The following is a 19,471-nucleotide window of genomic DNA, read 5'->3' on the forward strand; positions in this document are numbered from 1 at the left end:
CCAATATGTGGAGCCAACATGGCGTCGTTTTACACATGATGTCTGTGGTTTTACACCGACCATTCAGCATCCATATAAACCTTGGGAGGATCCTCTGAAAAGAGGAAACAGACCCGCCATTTTCCTAGGAGCCTTTTAAACCCAGCAGGGGGAGGCGAGATCCGAGAGGAGAGCCACTGAGGAGGAAAAGGGGGAGTTAAGAGAGAGGGAGAGAGAGAGGAGAGTGCGTGACAGAGGGGTTGCGAGAGAGAGAAAGGACGCTGCCGTTAATAGAGGAGAAAACGTTTGGTACGTAAATTTTGCGATCAGCTGACGGCATACATTGAGAGCAAACTTAATTTGGACTCTCTGAAGCGGCGGATGCGTCTTACTTGCAATCTCATTTCTTTTCTCTTTCCCCTGTCAGGTGGCGGAACAGTGTACATCCCAAGGACTAAAGCATTGCCTTTGGATTTAGCAGTCCGAGCATATTTTTCCCCCTCTTTTTTTGTTTTCCCCCCTCTTTTTTTGTTTTCCCCCTTTTTCTGTTTGTTTAAAACTGCGAGGATGTCTGGACAGAGCATAACGGATCGGATAACGGCAGCGCAACACAGTGTTACCGGTTCCGCGGTGTCCAAAACTGTGTGCAAGGCAACCACGCACGAAGTCATGGGGCCAAAGAAGAAACATTTGGAGTGTAAGTGTCATGGGATTTTTTACTATAGTGCTTTCGGACCCGCGTTTGAAAGTTACGTCAGTCACTCGTCGCCCTGGGAACGAGAGGTTCTGGGGCTCGAGGCCTGCTAAAGAGTCACGTTCAGTGCTGCTCGTGCTGTTTAACCAGCTTTCTCCAGCGACCTTTGCTGATGTTGAAACAGGGAGCTTTAAGATAGCATGAGTACAGTGCAGTGCATTTAATGATTTAACTTGCTAACTAATAATTAACCACATTTAAAAATGAGCCCATCTGCTGTCTCATCAGGACGCTTGCAGTTTGAGTCGAATGGATTAATTGAGAAATCTGATGATTGCAAACAAACGTGCTTTCGGTGCAAAATAAAATCACTGTCTGTCTTTTCGAGGTTGCAAAACAAAAAGCAGCAAGTTTTATCAGGATCACACTGATATACGACTAATGTTTATTAAAGGGGTAAAGGCAAAATGTTAATTCTGGATTTGTTTGTTCAACAGCATGTTTATGAAATTCATTTTCACATTGCAAACAAAAGGAGCTATTAACTGCAGAAAGTCCAAGCTGCTCTTTTCAATGCAATGAAAGTGAAAGTGATCACTGCTGTAAATCATATTTTTTTTAGTGATTAGCAACTTAAATTTCACTTTATTCTTTACGCAAAAATATCTAGTGACTTCAAAACTTGGAAAATATTGTACATGTTTTTTTGTCTTTTATTTTACAGTGCCTTTTTGGAGCTTGACCGCTATATTCATTATGTGGAAAAGAAGCGTTTAGGCATTTTGTTATTAAAATATATAGAATTGATATATGATCAATACATATTTCACAGAAATGTGTCCAAAATTAGGCATTTCATTGAATAAATGATGATTTTCTTATACGCAGTCCTGACAACATAGTGTTATTAATGTCTTGAATTTACAGATTAGGCAAACCCTAGAGTTATTCAGTTCTTTGGTTGTAGTCGATTTTACAATTAAAGTGAAAAATCTGCTGACTGTTAAAGGTTATGTAACATTTCATTTAAGATGTACTGTGGCAGGTGTTTATAGAGGACGTTATTGTAATTGGCTCAATCCTGGCAGCGGCTGAACTCATGAGACCGTTCTGTCAAGTTAACTTTTAACTTTATGAAGATGTCACATCTTTTTGGCTTGTTACTAGTGTGGTGGAATCAGGTTGTCTTCTCTGAGTGAGATGTTCTCAGGCTCTCACAGGTGCTGGTGCTGACAGCTCTCATAGAGCCGGATGCCTGGGGTCTCTAATGATTCTCAGGAAGCACACTGGCCTCATTTAGGGCCCATTATGCCCTTATCAGACCGTTAAGAATCGTGTGAATGTCTGTGTCCTTTCTGACTCGGTGAATCAATTGCAGTTTGTTCTTAATTTGTTCAGTTTTGCAGTTGCAAGTTTGTGTTGGCAAATTCATTCTTGTAGTACAGTTCTTGAGTTGTGATCTTTGTTGATCTGTGTGTGTGTTTTTTTTGCATAAATGTCATGTCAATAGATGTGGCGCCATCATCTGATTCAAATCAGCTGGTGGCACCACCATATCAAGTCTTTCGCCTCATACTGCTTGTGTACATATAGCTTTTTGCATTCGTTCCTATCCTACAGTGCTAATTTCCTCTGGTGAACTATTTTTAGCTTGGTCTTGACAATACCGAATGGCATGTGTGCTGACAGACGGCTTTTAAAGAGAAGAGAAGTTCTGAACTTAGTGGAGGTCAGACCTAATTGCCTTCTTCCTTTAAGAGTATGTGCTTATGTTACGTTCTTCTTGATTGTGTGCTTATGTTACGTTCTTCTTGTGTCCAGAATGTTGTTTCACAGTAGTCCAGTGCCCTCAGGTTGGTTCCCGTAGCGTGGAGAGAGTGTGTGTGACGAAGTCTTGTAGGTGTTTCAGGGCAGCAGTGTGTTCTGTGCCTGGAGTTTCCTTTGGGACCGAAATAGCAGCGTGTCTCACTCCCCTTCTGTTTGATTTGAACATTAGATATGGCTCAGGCTCAGGCTCCGGCCCCCAGCCTCTTTGATTTGGGCCGGGTTTCCGAGGTAGGGAGAACATTCCTCTTGAACTACCCTTATCCCCGAAATGACCAGCTGGCTGAAAAAAATGTCCTCCAATTGTTTCCATTCTGCTTCATGTTTTAGATTAGGAAAACATTTTAGTTAAAAACATGAACATGGTAATAAATAATGCCACTCTATTTAGTCAAAAGAATTCTTGTACCTTCACTAATCTTAGTCAATAGAGATTGATTGTGTTAGGAAGCATATAAGGAAGTGGTCCATGTTAAAGGTGGAGTGACATTTATTCTCTCCTTTCCTCGCATCGCAAAACAAAATAGAATCGAATTTGGTTGGGTAAACATTTGGTCCTGCCCATCATAAAATTTGCCCACTTAAAGGGATAGTTCACTAAAGAAGAAATAGTTATCAGTTTCTCGCCCTCATATCGTTTCAAATCTGTATGATTTCTTAATGATTTCTCTTGATTCTTTAAACACATTATTTTAGGTATTTTCATGAGATTTCTCCTGGAAAAACATGCAGCAAAAAACGTTGATTCTCATGTGGCAAGCAAGAACGGTTTAGCTTCCACTATATATATGATTTTTGTTTTGCCATTACAGTGGATGCTAATTTTACTGACTCTCCCAAATAATGGGCCATGGATATAAATATGGGGCGTAAACAACCTGATTTGTGTTCATGAGGGTTTAGTGTAAGTAAACCGGTGGATGCAGAGAGCGATTGGGTGGGTAGTGGTTGAACTTATCGAATTGTGAAATCACATACACACCACCAACATCAACAGCGTACCTTCCGCTGTTGTATTTCCATGGCTTGTTGAAGTCATGTTGGCTGGCCTTCTGTGCCTCAGTGCTGTGTAAGCATGTTCAACGGGATCATGGCTTATTCTGGGCGCTCATTCATATGAGTCAGTTCTGCAGTATGATAGATGCTTCCTAGAATCTGTCCGAGAACAAATCCACCACACACAAACACACTTACTTATCTTTATGATTTTGAGATACACAGCCGCTCCAAGCAAACTTAGAGCTTGAATTGAATCAACTCATTATGCGTTTTCCTTAGGATAGCTTGATTTCCTGTAGCTGCAGAGCTCTTCCAAGCAGCATGTCACAGGAATGTTCTAAATTATATGGTGTTCATTCCACAGCGTACTTGATCGGGGGTTCAGAATGTAGTCAAGAAAAAAAAAAAAGTGAGGTAGCTAGTTTGCCTGGTTTACAACTGAAGGTTTTCAGGACGTGAAATGCATCTTTGTCTGATGAACCGTTGGACAGCCGGCGGAAATCGGATCAGTCGTTTGTTGTAATCATAGATTAAAGTGCTCTCATCTTAATTGGTGTGCCTATTGTTTAGTATCTGTGTTTTTGAATACACAATTCATAACCCAATTTTAAAGTTGCATTTAAGAAAATAGTAGCTTGAAAGCACCCTAAGCTTACAGCGTGTTGACTGACTGCGCTCTCAATATGCGTAGCTAGAACAGCCATAAAACGTCATCTGCTCCAACAAAGTGACCCCTCTTTGCCATTTTATGGTGTCAGATCACTGTGGCAGGGATCCGCGGTAAGTCAGTCATACCAATGTGAGTGTGTCTACACCCGGGTAGAAATATAGCATGTGACCTGAGAGGCATCAAATGATGGTCGGTCAGAAAGATTGCTGAGTCACCACCCTGCTGTGTGTGAATAGAGTCCAGTTTTTAGAGCTTTTAGAGTCACTGTTCGAACCTCCTAGTCAAGCCTGGCTTTAGAGCGTTTGTAGCTGACTTTCTTCATTTTCCATTTCCTAAATTATTGACCCAGTATGCCATTAGCAAAGTGCCTGTTTACCTCAGTGGTTTTAAGTGATCAAGTATTATGTAACTAGTCACACCAACCCAAATACAGCAGAGGGAAAGGTTGTGATGCCCTCCTTACTGCTTTTTGAGTGACGATGACAGAAATTTAGGCCATAAACAGACCATTCAGCAGGGGCTGCACTCACAAAGTATTTGAAAGTGGTCACAGAATAAGTTTTGTTGAAAGTAGCACTAGCTAGGGCTACTTTTAATGACAGTGCTGTGACTTTGGCTGCCAGACAGTTTGCACTGTAAAATCCTCTCGGAAAAGTAAAATAGATAGAAATCTCTGACATTTCTATTAAATATTACAAGTTAAAAACAAAAATGCATGGATGTATTAGTGATGTCATTACTACAGGAACTAGAGGGATGTAGTCCAAACGGGTCATTTTTTGTAGGCGATTTCTGTCTAATAAAATATCTCGCTTGGCATTGAACTGAGCTTTAGCATTTTACATATATTATTTATACTCTAACAACAACATTACACACTAACTAAAGTTTAAAACATGGTATCACGAAGAAGGGGACCTTTAAATAGTGCTGTCAGTCAATAAGAAATATAAACTAATCAAAAAAAAAAAAAAAAAAATCTCAAATTAGTCATGATTTATCCCACCTAACATTTAAAGTTTTTAGAACTTTTATATTGCAATAATTCCACATTCAATCTCGAAAATAATGTACAAACAACAAAAAGACAGTATATATTTTAATGTTTAATGGCATCTTTTTATGACTGAAAGGCCAGTATCACTGATACCAATAGTGATGTCTCTATAAAATTATTTTCCCCCCTTAATATTTAACCATTGACTATAGCCTCAACATTGCAGTATAATTGAGAGCTGATAATTTTAATCTTTATTTGACTTAAAAAAACAATATTCACATAAACCAGTTATAATGAATGCCATATTTACCAGGGCCCTCTCATCAGAAAAATAGCCTACAGAAATGAAAATTAAAGTTATACAACACTAAATTCTAATTTAAATAGATGAATCATTAAATCTATAAATTTATTGATCTCCTCTTTTCTCTCTCTCTCTCTCTCTCTTTTTCTTTGATTGATAGACATCAAAGCAGCTGGTTATTAGGTTGTTCTGGCTGCTGTTTGTTTTAGAGCTTCTGCTTCTGAACGTGACGTGGATCTGACACGCATCATATCTTCTCTCAACTCTCTTTACCTTTTCAGACTCTCTTCAAGTCTTAAATTCTCTACTAATGAGCTGACGAGTTGAATCGGGTGTTTTAGATGAGGAAGACCATGCTGACATGCTCCAGAACAGTTTTGAAAACCATTTTGGAGACATGATTTTAAATGTGACTCATAAAATATATTACATGCATGCACAGTTTTAAAGCAGCTTTAATCACCTTTTTCGTATGCTTTAACTGACCACGACATTGCATGCACGTAATACAACTCACACTGGTGCACTCTGAGCACCGTACAGGTTCTGTGCTCGTATGACTTGTGCTGAAGTGAAGTTGGAGCACACGTGTCCCATTTGATGTGGTCATGAAAATTTTATGCATCTAAATAAATGTACTTTTCAAGAAGTGGGTTGGCCAACTGTTGCATTAATTGTGTAAAATAATATAGTGGGTTAAACTGAAAAAATGCATCACCCGTTTTAGGATGCTGTGTTAGAATAATACACTTCTATACTCATGCAAAAAATGTGTCTGTTTAGGGTCAGTTGTTCCCAGTGGCAACCTGGTGATTAGTTTTTGCGAATACGTTTTGCACTGTGAGTTAGAACAGATAGTTTATCAGCATTCCTGCTTCCAGACCCTCCCAAATTCAATCGAGACTGTAAGTGTCTTGCCTAGATGAACCCAGTGAACCATTTCAAGATACTTCCTGCATTCTTGTAGGTCGCCAATTATTCAAAATCTAAACCGCCAACAGGAAGTTGTTCCAGAAATCAGAAAAATGTTGGGAGCTGATTAAACGGGAGATGTCTGCAGATAGCAGCACACAGTGATTCTTCCTCAAGATCGGCCTCCATCAGGGGAAATTCATTAAGAGTTTGTTCTCACAACAAACATGCTACTTCATTCTGAACGTCACTGTCTAAATATGGAAGCAGTCCGAGTGATTCAGATTTTCTGTTGATTGTCTGCATTTTTGGTTTACAAAAAAAAAAAAAAAAAAAAAAAAAACTTGATATACAGGTGCATCTCAATAAATTAAAATGACATTGAATTACTGAAATGAACTTTTCCACTCAAATTGTGAAACTCGTGTATTAAATAAGTTCAGTGCACACAGACTGAAGTAGTTTAAGTCTCTTGGTTTCTTTTTTTTTGTGATGATTCTGGCTCACATTAAAAAAAACAAAAAAAACAATTCACTACCAAATTAGAATATGGTGACATGCTAATCAGCTCAAAACAGGGAATTGGCACGCAACATACATGGATTTTTTTTATTTTAGTTTTTAATGACCGCCCTGCAAATAAAGTGACCATGTCTTTACCCGCCCCAACCTGACCCAGGGGATACCCATGATAGTGAATTGGTGCATTCTTGTTAAATGGCAGTCAAAATTAAAATAACTACTTCAGTCTGTGTGCATTTAATTTATTTAATACATGAGTTTCACAACTGGAGTTGAATTACTGAAATAAATGAACTTTTCCGCGACATTCTATTTTGAGATGCACCTGTAAGCTGCTTGCATGTTTTTCCCCTTCTGTAATAATTCATCTTTTTAATCTTTTATGTAGGATTAGCTAATGACCCCAGGAGATCTGCTTGTACATAATACGTGCCACAAAGCATTTTTTTCCAAGATGTTATTTGAGAAAGAGAAAAGTTACCTTGATGATACTTGTTTGAATGTCCGTGCCAGTCTGAGGTAGTAACACTCGCTATTATTTTGTTAATGAGTAACTTTGAGAAAACCATTGATAAAATGCCTCCAGTAATGGTGGTTAAATGAGTCCAGACATGAAGTTTTACTGAATAACGTTTAGAATTTTTCTGCATTTATCCTTGAGCAGCTGTTCTTTTTGTTTGTAAAGACATTCTTTCATGCTCTGCCAAAATGTATTTTATTGTATCATTTTTTTTTATTACTCGTTAAGCTTTAGCAGCTGCTCTCTTTTTTTATGAAAACTAATGCATGATTGACTTCCTGAATTGTATTTTATTTAGTTTTTTTTTTTTTTTTTTGTTCTAGTTCCCAGTTTATCAAGCTTATAACATTTTAGATATTTATTTGTTTCTGGCATATCTGAGTTTCTGTGGCATGGTTCCCTGATTTCTGTGCAGCTGTCTCCTTCATTCTCCTCCTTTCTCCCTCTCCCTCTCTCTTCCCTCCTCTCTCTCTCTTCATCCACTTCCTCAACAAGCTCTGGATTCTACAATGCTGTGAAGTCAAGCCTGCATTCCAGCTAAGATATGTATGTTCTCCTTCTTCTGGCCACTGAGCTCTGTGAATGCGCTCTGTACATGTGGCATTTTTTTTTTTTCATGATATTTGTGTGCTGGTCTTATGTTAACCACATGGTCTTCATGGGAAGTTTTATTTTCTGGATATAATAAGTTATAAAAGTTATTTGCACTTTCATGTGTAACATTCATGCATCTGAATTATTATATCACTCCAGGGCTCCAGACTGCGAAAGAACTGAGAAAGTTAGACACAAAAGAGTGACCAGTGGGAAGAATGAGTCTGGAGTCCTGTCACTGTAATTCTTTTATATTCTAGATATTGCTACAATACACAATACATGTTATATATATTATTAGAGACCTGTCTTAATAGTTACTGTTGACCAAATTGTTGCATTTTTTTTAACCATATTACTAGTTATTTATTGCCTGTCCAAGTTAGCCTGCAGGTAGTCAGCCCTTTGTACATTGAGTTTATGTGATGCAGTGCACAATGCTGTCTTCTATCTGTCTGCGAGTTAAAGCCTTCGAATCAGGGGAGCAGTCATTCACTTAATGGTTTCCTGTCCTCTGCCCTCACAAATGGGTCTGCCTGAAGCGGACCAGAGATGTGATGAGGGGAGAAAAAAAAAGTGTCTGTCAGCCTGTTCGTTTCTACCTGTTTTCTGTTACCTGTTTGGCCTGTGTCTCCTGTGGCCTCCTGACATTTCTGTACTTTAGGGGTCAGAGAGTCTAGATATCTCTATCATCAGCTTGTTTTATGACTGAGCATTTTAAAGGATTCCTGTCGAATCGGTTTCCTGTCATGAACTGGAGGAAGTTTGTAGCATCCGGTTGCTGAGTCCACTCTGTTCTCCTGTCATTTAACAAAAGAAAATGGTATTTGAAGGCTCAGGACACCATAGTGATGCCATTAGGTCTTATAGTCAGTCCATTGTGGCTCCATGAACGCCATCCTTCTGTTTAGCTTTGTCAACAGAAGAAAAAATAAATAGATAAATTATATATATGTATTTTTTTTTTCATGTTTTTCTGGCATACAGTGCATTAATATATGACAGTGTGCAGCCCAGCCTATCACTAGCTTTAAGATCAATATTCCTGGTTCATTATTAACATTTGTTATGCTCTCATGGTAATGACCCTTCCTATTAGGGATGTCAACGATTAATCGATGATCGATTAATTGTCGATAAGAGATGCAATCGATTAAGGCTATCGATGGTCGGTTAACCGATTCAGTGTTGGGCTGCGTGCGGCTTATGCGCACTCAACACGTGCGAGCGGCTGTGAGTGACGGTGACGATATATAAAAGCATCATCATTCATTCACAATGTACAAATTAAGCTTTTAATGTGATTTAAACTTTAAAGTACATTAAAATAGAAACAACATAAGTTCTTCAACATTAAATGCAATAGATGTAGTTACTAATCATTTCATCAGATAACTGTTTTATATCGTGCGCTTTGCAGGGCTGCGGGACACAGTGACAGGACAGGTAGTCTATTCATTACTACAACTTGTTAATTCATTCCTACGAATTATTAATGTGGCAATTGTCCATGTTTCATTAATTTTGTTCCCTAAATAACCCATGATTTAAGTGAAATAAGGGAACAAATTAATAAATCGAACGAATTCTTAATTCATGAAATCTTTAATTTCCCTTCCCATGTTTACCACAGTAAGAGATGCGAAAACAGTTATTAAAAGCGAAAGATAATAAAATAGACCTGGGAAATTAGAGGGTTAGACGATGAAGATTTAGGAAAAGAAACAATGCCTAAATATACTGAATTTGTGGAAATTCGTGACCAACCGGCAAACCAGAACAAAGCCGCGTAAATGAAGACTATGGGTCCAAAAGCATGGTCGCGATCTAACATTTTCCAGTTAACCTATTATTCCTCTAATAAACAAAGCTTTTATACCACACTTGTCATAATCAGATCTTATCATTTCTAAATAAATAATTGCTGGATTCAAAACAGCGATTAATAGGCGCTGTGACCGACACATTCCTGGAGCATTCACTGCTGTCACTAAACGGTGACGCCGAGCATCGTTCACAAGTTTCTGCATGGACCTGACTAGGCCACAGGTTCTAAGCCCTGGGACAAAATGGGATGCTTTAAGGAAAATTTATAGCCTACTAAGTAATAGGCTGAACATAAAAATAACAATTTGTTTTCATGTTTTTTTTTTTTTTTTTTTTTTTTTTTTTTAAATAGGCTATGCGAAATATATCCGACTTAAATAGGCTAATTAAGATTAATGGATTTAAAACAGAAGTGTGGGCGCTCCATAAGTTCACAAAAAAAAGGATAACAACGCTTTCTGTTTGTTTGCTTTATTTTACAAGAGCACAAATCTTCTGTTTTTATTGTGAGTGTGCACAAATGAAAGTAAACACTTTTGCGGAAAATATATATATTTTTTAATGTCTCAGCTGTTTCGATCGCCCCGGAGCCTGCTGCACACGTATATTCTAGCGATTCAAACTTACATCGCAGTCTGTTCATTATCAAAATAAAATGCCAACTAAACATTAAAAGGTTACACTGGTCAGTTTAAATAGACCGTAGTATAGCTACCGGTCCACTCTGCTGTTATGCCAAGGACGTTTTTGCTCATATGAAGAGGATCATCTTTTCCGTCTATATGCGAATGCGTGTTAAGTACAAGCCTAGTTTACATTATAAATAATAGTTTAACATTCAAATACATTGCGAATATGGAAACATTTCGATTTGTGCCGAATGAGACATGAGCAATAACCTCCAAATAAATCTAGCCAAAGCCGCGCTCGCTCATCCTCGTCTGCACGCATGCACTGTCACGATCTAATGCGCTGTATGCCGGATTTTTAAAAATCTGACATTTTCTAGGACAGAATCCAGCAGGATCAAATTAATGTGAGCAACTGTGTTTTGGTGCAGCAGCGCCGATGTAGTTCACTTAATGTGCAGCGCAGTCACACGCGCTCCACATTTCGGTTAATTTTATACAATAATGTCAGTTGAAAACATTGCAATTGTGCTTTAAAATACAACAACGAGCACCACAAAACCATTTAAAGAGGCGCGTTCAGCGTTCTCCGTGCGGGATTGGAAACTGTCAACAAAGTAAAATGACCTCAAAAGTATGGCGCGCTCTCTTCATTTTATCAAATGATCATAATCGCATCTATTCATTTTATAATCCTGCTACTAGCATTTTATTCAGACTAAAACCTCTTTAATTCAAGTGAGAAAGCGTTTTGTGTGTGTGTGTGTGGCTTTTGCACATCCTGTCATACCGCTGACTGCGTGCCTACAATAGACGCATTTTGCAGTATTATGGTTAACAATTAATCGATTAATTGATCGTTAATTTAAACGACGATCGATCATGGAAATAATCGAAATTTGACATCCCTACTTCCTATACATTGCAAATGGGTCACTGACAATAAGGATGTCTGAGATCTTTAAGGGATTGGCTTGTTCACCCCAAAATTTTGTGATTAATTACTCACCCTCATGTCGTTCAAAACCTGTAAGACCTTTGTTTATCTTTGGATCACGAATTAAGATTTTTATGATGAAATCCGAAAGCTTTCTGACCCTGCATAGACACCAACGTAACTACCACGTTCAAGGCCTAAAAAAGTAGTAAGGGCATCATTAAAACAGTCCATGTAACAGCAGTCATCCAATTTAAAATTTATGAAACTATGAGAATATTTTTGATGGCAAAGAAAACAAAAATAACAACTTTTCATCAATTTCTTCTCTTACATGTTAGTCTTCAGTGCTGATTGACGAGAATACCATGAGGGTTTACAGGCTTTTATTCTGTTATTTACTTTTTTTCACCTGACAACAAAAAGTCTCCCTGACATGTTCTAGATTCATTAACCCTACCCCATATCTAAACACAACTTTTACAATGACTACCTTACTATCAATAAGCAGTAATTAGGAGTTTATTAAGGCAAAGCTCTTAGGTAATACTGAATGTGTTGTTCCATAATCTGAAGTGTTACCAAATTACATTTGGACAAAATGAGTCGTGTCATTGACCCAAAAATGTAACCATGAGGAAATGGATATTTAGTGGTGTAGGTTTGCATATTTCCACCATAATCATTGGGTGGGTGAATATTTTAGTCTAAAGTAAACATATCTTTCTCTATTAATAGCTTGTACCATGACAGTGTCTTATTTGTATGTTTACAAGCACAAGTCATGTTTTAAAGGACTAGAAAATGAAGATGATCATGACAACCCATATGTTGTTTTAAACCCGTATGACTTTGTTTCTTCAAAAGGAGACATTTCTAGACCTTTTTATCCACATTAATTTATAGCTAAGGGAGGCTGGAGTTTTCAAGATTAAAAAAAAAGATGCAAAACAACTTTAAAGTACACAATTTTTGCTCTATATTCCAAATCCAAAAAAGAGTTCAAGTGAGTTATACAGGTTGAGTAATAACATGAGGGTGAGTAAATGAAGACCGCTTTCATTTTTGAGTGAACTATCCGTTTAATATCATCCTATTCCTTCAGCATATTTTATAGAAGCAAATAAAGTCAGTGTAATATTAGAACACTTCCAGTGCACAATTTGGCATTTGATGACTTTTAATATTGTAGAATTTACCCAACAGGCATTTCAAATCATGAGCCTCAGTGTCAAAGGAATATGGATATTTTATTACTTAAAGTTTGGTAAGGTTTTACTTCAAGTAAGTAAGTGTCAGTGAGTTAGATTTTTAGGCAGAGCGGGTGGCAATTCATTCATTTCTCATCACGTGACCATCACATGGTTGGATACACATGCATGTTCACCCTGCTGAAGCATCAATCACGTCCATCTCCACTCCAGGGAGAAAGAGATCCACATTGGATGGGTTTTGATTAGGAAAGCGTCCTACAGATGTCTCATTCTTCCCTTCTGATGTGCCTGCTGGCTACATCAGGGCATGTAAGGTAAACCCGTCAGTGTCCGGTTACCCTGGCGTAGGACGATAACAGCATTAAACGTCGTCTTCTGGCTTTGATCTTTCACTCGAGGCCCATGGACGTGTGATTTCGCACCGCCGTCATGCTTGGCGCAGGCGTTTTGTGTTGGCTCTGAAAAGTCTATTGTTGTCACGTGGCCAAGCCTTTGTGCAGGTTTAAATGGCGGATGTTATCTGTAAAAGAGAGGGCATTCTATAGCCCACCCATGCTCGCTGTGCAGCATATTTTCACATCTCCACTTCAAAAGGTCATGTATGCACTAATATTTGGTGGCAGTTAGTTGGAAGTGTGTAATTACTCTTGTGTCTTTGAAATGGGTTGTAGTAACGATGAGTGGCTTTTTAATTTCATTTCATTTAAGGAGGTCTAGAAGTGGTTTCTCCGTCATTTGAATCCTGAAAAAGAGAGGCAGCGGAGTCCCCCCTCGCTGTCTGTGGGAGGCTTCATGAATGGCATGATAAGCTGCGGCCCTGAATGAGTCTCACAGTGTCGGTGGTGTAGAGCGAGCCTTGAGGGATCCCGCTCTCGCTCTCGGAGCACAGATGGCTGTGGAGTCCAGCCAAAGAACTAATAAAGCACAGGATATAAATGCATTTCTCTCACTCAAACCATGTCAGCGCTGTCTGAATGCTAACATACTGAACGGAGGCACCTTAGAATCATTAGGAGGTTTACAGAACTTTCAGACTGCATCAATAATTTTTCTATTTTTAATACATTTTCGTATGTCTTGTCCATTTAGTCAATAATTTGTTGTGTTGTATTAATTTCTTTTTAATGGCCTAATAACAATTAAATAATCACTTTTGTAAACTAAAATAATTGTAGTTGATGATACTGTGCGTGCAAAATGATGAACTTGAAAACATGTTTTAATTCATCTTTTTGTCATTTTGTTCCACTTCTTGAACCTTAATTTTGTTTATGAGATGAACACTGCCAATCAGAACATTTTAAAACTTAAAATAAAAAAAATGTGCAATGTAATTTTAGTAATTTTGTTTCTAACTAGTTAGTAACTATCCAAAATTGGTTCGAAACAGACAAAATATAACTTGAAAATGTATTAATGTGCTAGCAAAGCAAAATTTTTCGCAGCCATTACTCCAGTGTTAAGTGTCACATGATCCTTTAGAAATCATTTGAATATAATGATTTGGTGCTTAGGAAACATTTCCAATTATTATGAATGTTGAAAACAGTTGAGCTGCTTAATATTTTTCTGAAAAAGGCCATGTACTGTACAAATATCAGGATTATTTGATGAATGGTTAAAAAAGTAACATTTATTAGAAAAACATTTATTTTGTTGCATGTCATTTTCACCACCGTGTTCTCTTTATATCAGTATAATCGTCTGTTGACTACTAGTTAGGGCACCCTTTTGAGGAAGTCTGAACTGGGGGATTCAAAAAAGTTAACATGCCAAAACTGTTCAAGTTATTTAGGGCCCAAATACAAAGGCTGTGATGTGCTGACAGTTTGAATTATAAACACCTTGACCTCTTTCAACTCTCTCTTACAGGTCTGATCCACTGCACCAATGAGATGAATGTGAACATCCCTCAGCTGGCCGACACGCTGTTCGAGCGCACCACCAACACCAGCTGGGTGGTCGTTTTCAAATCCCTCATCACCACACACCACATTATGGTCTACGGCAATGAGGTCAGCTACCCTACACACACACACACACACACGCACTATTGTACACTTTTATAACCTATAGCCTGATTAAATCTCTACACACTGAACTCTTTGGAATGAAGGAATAGTTCACTCAAAAATGAAAAAAGAAGGAAAAAGTTGTCATTCGAAACTAACTATATATTTTATTTCTGTTTTTAAAAATTTAATTTGTTTTATTTATTTTATTTTAATTTTTTCTTTACTATTTTTTTTTTTTTTACATATCATTTTCTTTTTCTTTTCTTTTTTTGGAAATATCCTGACCGCATTTAAATATTTTATTTTAATTGAAGACTGTGCTGACCACTTTTTAAAAAAACTTTTATTGAAGTGTATTCGTTACGTTTTATTTAACAAAATTTATCAATTCTGGGGTTTATAATTTTTTACAACACTTTTTATTTATTTATTATTATTATATTTTTTTTTTATAAAGCTGTACAACCTTATTCAGCATTTACTTTAATTTTATTGAAAACATCGGCCAAGATCCATCTTTTATGTTCTTGGAAGACAGTAAGTCAGGTTTGAAATGAAATGAGCCTGAGTAAATAACCAACTTTACATTTTTTGGTGAACTAATCCTTTAACTCTCAGTATTTTCAGCAGTGTTTAGTCATGGTTTTGGTTAAGTTAAAGCAGTCAAACCGCACATGTTCCACACTCAATCAATTTTCCCTTGTGGCTTCGACAGTTCTGTTTATTTGCCTGATGACTAACTTCAAAATAAATTGAAATCCACACTCTTTGTTCCTCATGTTGACAGAGATTTGTACAATATCTGGCCTCCAGGAACACATTATTCAACCTCAGTAATTTTTTGGACAAAAGCGGGTTACAAGGTAGGTGCTTTCAGCCCGACACTTCATTAGTCATTCTGTTTTCCCAAACACATCCCAGCTGTGTCATCCATTTTCATGAGCGTCCAAACCCAAGACAAATGCAGACGTGATGAATTTTTGAGCAGCTGACAGAACATGCACTATGTTTTCACAGGTTTATCATTTTAATGTTAGTCATGGTCTGATGCTGTGTTGGAGGGTTTGGGCAGCAGAAGCATGAGGCTCTGTCTGTCTGTCTGTCTGTCTCTTGGGACCTGTTCAGTTACATGTCCGACTTTCAGCTTAAATAAAGCACTAGTGGGTTTATTTACTCAAGGCTTTTCCCATGTTAACAAGCTGCCTGGCAGCCAGCACTCAAAGAAGGCAGCAGGGGAATCAGTACAGCAAGTCTCTCTAGTTTGGAGAGTCTTTCAAGAATAGCTCTGAGCCAGTTTTCTGAAAAAGACTAGAACTTCCTGGCTCAGATTTTTTTCCTGAGGCACCTTGCAGTACTTCACCTTTATCCTACTACTTTAATACTTTTCGTTATGGCTGGGTACTTTTAGTACTTTTCTTTATTACATCCCATATAAAATATAGCTATGCAATAAAATATACTGTATGTATCAATATATATATATTGAATATTATGAGTTAGAAAATCTTTGAATTGACAAAGTTTTGCATTTATTATATTCATATTAAACAAGAATTAACATACAGTACAAACGGTTATTGCTGGGTTATATTTATATATATATATATATATATATATATATAATATTTATATATATAATATCAGAAGGATAAAAAAATGATTGAATATCTATTAAATGACTTTTGTATGTTTATTTGTCTGCATATGTTACATTATGCTATTTTATTGTTATATTTTGACCAAGAGCCAGTTTGGTCAGGTGCATAAAACAACTGGTTAAACAAAAAGTATGAATAATAATTTAGAAAAATTTATTATTATTATTGAAATTATACATTTTTATCTGAATTTAATTGTTTTAGTGCAAATATATAAGCATTTAAAATGCCATATAGAGACTTCCACTGACATTTTTGAGTCCATGAATCAAACTCTGCTAGTATTTTTAACTACTGTGGATGAAATCATGTCAAAAAATATATGTCTTGGTGCTCTCATATTCATGGAATTATTGTAGAATATAATGTACATATTTAAAATGTTGTCCATTTCATTTGTAAAATTTTATCTTTTGCATTTGAGCATATTACTCACAGGATAGACTAGTAAACTTCTTGATGACCTGTCATACTTGGCAGAGTCTGATAAATCTGACGGCTTCTAGGCTGTGTCATGCATTGTACTAACCCTATGGAAACCAGAATGTTTTTTCCCTCTGAGCCTTTAAATGAGTCACAATCATTGTGCTCAGAATTCAACTAGTACATCAAAGACTCATGTTATTAAATGTCTAGAACACAAGAATACGGTCTGCTGTATGACTAATTTCAACAACCCGTGGGTCACTGTGAACTCAGAAGACAGCATGTTCTCTTCTGCGTGCAGGGTATGACATGTCCACCTTCATTCGGAGGTACAGCCGCTACCTGAACGAAAAGGCAGTCTCATACAGACAAGTGGCTTTCGACTTCACAAAAGTAAAAAGAGGGTAAGTCTGTTTTTTAAAGGTATAGTTCAGCCAAAAAATGCGAGCTCTTTATTGAATTGGTTGTCTGTTGTTGTCAAAGGGCGGATGGCGTAATGAGAACTATGAACACAGAGAAGCTCTTAAAGACCATCCCTATCATCCAAAACCAGATGGATGCACTCCTCGACTTCAACGTGAGTCTAGACTTATTTAGACTTGAGCTCCATATGCACTAATGGCTTGGTCTTTCTTCAGTGGTCTTTTCCACTTGTTTTCAGTTCTTGTAACATAATCGTCTCATCTAAATTGTGTTTGGCTTATTTTGTGTCCGCAGGTAAACGCTAATGAGCTCACAAACGGGGTCATTAATGCTGCATTCATGCTTCTGTTTAAAGACGCCATCCGTCTGTTCGCGGCCTACAATGAAGGGATCATCAACTTGCTTGGTGAGCTGTTATCCTGCTTGAGCTTTAAAAACTTAAAGTGGGCTGTCCTACATATTGGCTTTTACCATTTATCTCTACTGTTGGTTCCTGTTACAGAGACCTTTGAAATTAAAGTATCGGCCCACTCATCGACAGTTGCTTCGGACTCTGACCCGGACTCGTCACTCAGTTTTATGACAGTTTGTTTACTGCCTGAGAGCTGTAACTCATAAAACAAACCCTTCCTGTACATATCAATAGTCTCAGAATGTATTTTTGGGCCAAGTAAGGACATAAAACTAGCAATGCACCAACCAAATTTCAACATGAAGTGATGATTAGCTAGACAGTGTGATTAAACTTGGTTATCCAGACCATTTTATACGGTCCTATCAATTTAAGTCACCTGATATTGATCAGCTGTTGCTGAAAACTTGGAATTTTGGAACAACATCAACATGAGTAAATGATGACAATTTTCATTTTTCCCTATTGACTCCAAGCCAAAAGGCATTGCTTTCTAGTTAGTTGAAGAGCAGATTTTATATATGATTTAATCTTTATTATTCTTATTTTTGATATCTCAGCAGCAGAAATATCAGATTATCATATCACAATTTAAATCGCTACCGCAGTATTGGTTAAAACAATTGCAATATGATATTTTTACTAAATCGAACAGCCCTACTTAGAGTGTTTGTGTTGGACGGCTCCGTTCAGGGGCTGAGCTGCATCCGTTGGCTTCATTCAGTGGTTACATGTGAATGAGAGTTTCTGTGAGAGGCTGACATACTACTGAGAGTGGCTTCGGGTCATATTGTGACGGCAGATGCCAAGCATAACTCTGAAGTCGCAGAGTGAAAAAACAAGCCCCCTTGAAATGTGGTTAGGAGTGCAAAGTCATCTCAAAATCTGACTTCATACCTTTTCCCATGTGTAGAGAAGTACTTTGACATGAAGAAAGCCCAGTGTAAAGAAGGCCTGGACATCTATAAGAAATTCCTCACTCGAATGACGAGAATCTCAGAATTTCTCAAAGTGGCGGAGGTAAGACGGTGTAACCTGTGCTATGGGTCCCTGCTTATTTAATGACACACATTAACCAGATCTTTTCTGATCATGACAGCAAGTGGGAATCGACCGAGGGGACATTCCAGACCTATCACAGGTGAGGGAAAATAAATTGGCCTTGTTTTTGTATTTGTTTTTTTGAAAAACATACAATGACTGCTTTCCCTTCTGCCCATTAGCTACTTATCTGTCACTCTGCCCTTAGTTCACAAGATACAGCTTGAGATCCTCTGCCAAAGTGGCACGGCTGCATTAGATCCAAACAAGTGCATGTTGTAGAACTCTCTAACCTGCAGTTACCTAGAAATCTCAATACGTAACACGAGTTATAGGAAAAGTCATCAGAGAGTTCTAGAACTGCAGCTAATTTGCTTGTGCAGTGAGGCTGCAAAGCGCGAGCTTGCAGTGCTCGACGCATGCGGACATCTCTGCATGACGCTGGTGGGGAAAGCTATTCTAACGGTCCACAATGCTTGATTCATACAGCACATAAAGGTGTGAGGCTGTGGGCAGCATACAGGTTTAAAACTAAAATTAAGTTCTAGGTTTAGGTCCGATTTCATTTGCTTTCGTTTTCTTTTTAACAATTAGTTTTTTTCTTGTGTGTTAAGGAGACCGTGTGAACAAGGAAATTATATTTTTTTTAGTCATGACCTGTTAATATGGGGTTTTCATTGGAAACTTCACTTATTTGTGTGATCTCCACCTTTTATATGTATATAGAAGTCTTCTTTTTTTTCTTTTAGATAATGCAATTTTTTTCCGTATATTAACTTAAGATTTCTGGGTCTCTTTTTATTCTGCTTAACATTTCTGCAGTTTCTTAAATGCAATGAAAAAAACCTCTGTTAAACTACCACCTTTATAT

General features: G+C 37.5%; 1 protein-coding gene across 26 annotated transcripts in view; it reads left to right on the forward strand.

Annotated features, from left to right (window-relative positions):
- The window catches only part of LOC113109887 (phosphatidylinositol-binding clathrin assembly protein-like), a 37,445-nt gene continuing 17,974 nt past the window's right edge, over window positions 1-19,471 (forward strand). For 3 of the 26 annotated variants that reach the window (XM_026273716.1, XM_026273719.1, XM_026273735.1), the window contains exons 1-9: window positions 10-288; window positions 407-676; window positions 14,498-14,640; window positions 15,428-15,503; window positions 17,026-17,128; window positions 17,208-17,301; window positions 17,442-17,553; window positions 18,473-18,579; window positions 18,659-18,700. In XM_026273716.1, the coding sequence (XP_026129501.1) occupies window positions 547-676; window positions 14,498-14,640; window positions 15,428-15,503; window positions 17,026-17,128; window positions 17,208-17,301; window positions 17,442-17,553; window positions 18,473-18,579; window positions 18,659-18,700 (807 nt within the window). In that variant the 5' untranslated portion in view covers window positions 10-288; window positions 407-546. Of the gene's footprint in view, window positions 289-406; window positions 677-7,919; window positions 7,971-14,497; window positions 14,641-15,427; window positions 15,504-17,025; window positions 17,129-17,207; window positions 17,302-17,441; window positions 17,554-18,472; window positions 18,580-18,658; window positions 18,701-19,471 lie in introns of those variants that run through there. The other 23 variants (XM_026273722.1, XM_026273736.1, XM_026273724.1 and 20 more) reach the window with 19 other exon arrangements.

Source organism: Carassius auratus, chromosome 10, assembly GCF_003368295.1.
Source record: "Carassius auratus strain Wakin chromosome 10, ASM336829v1, whole genome shotgun sequence".
NCBI classification, from domain to species: Eukaryota; Metazoa; Chordata; class Actinopteri; order Cypriniformes; family Cyprinidae; genus Carassius; species Carassius auratus.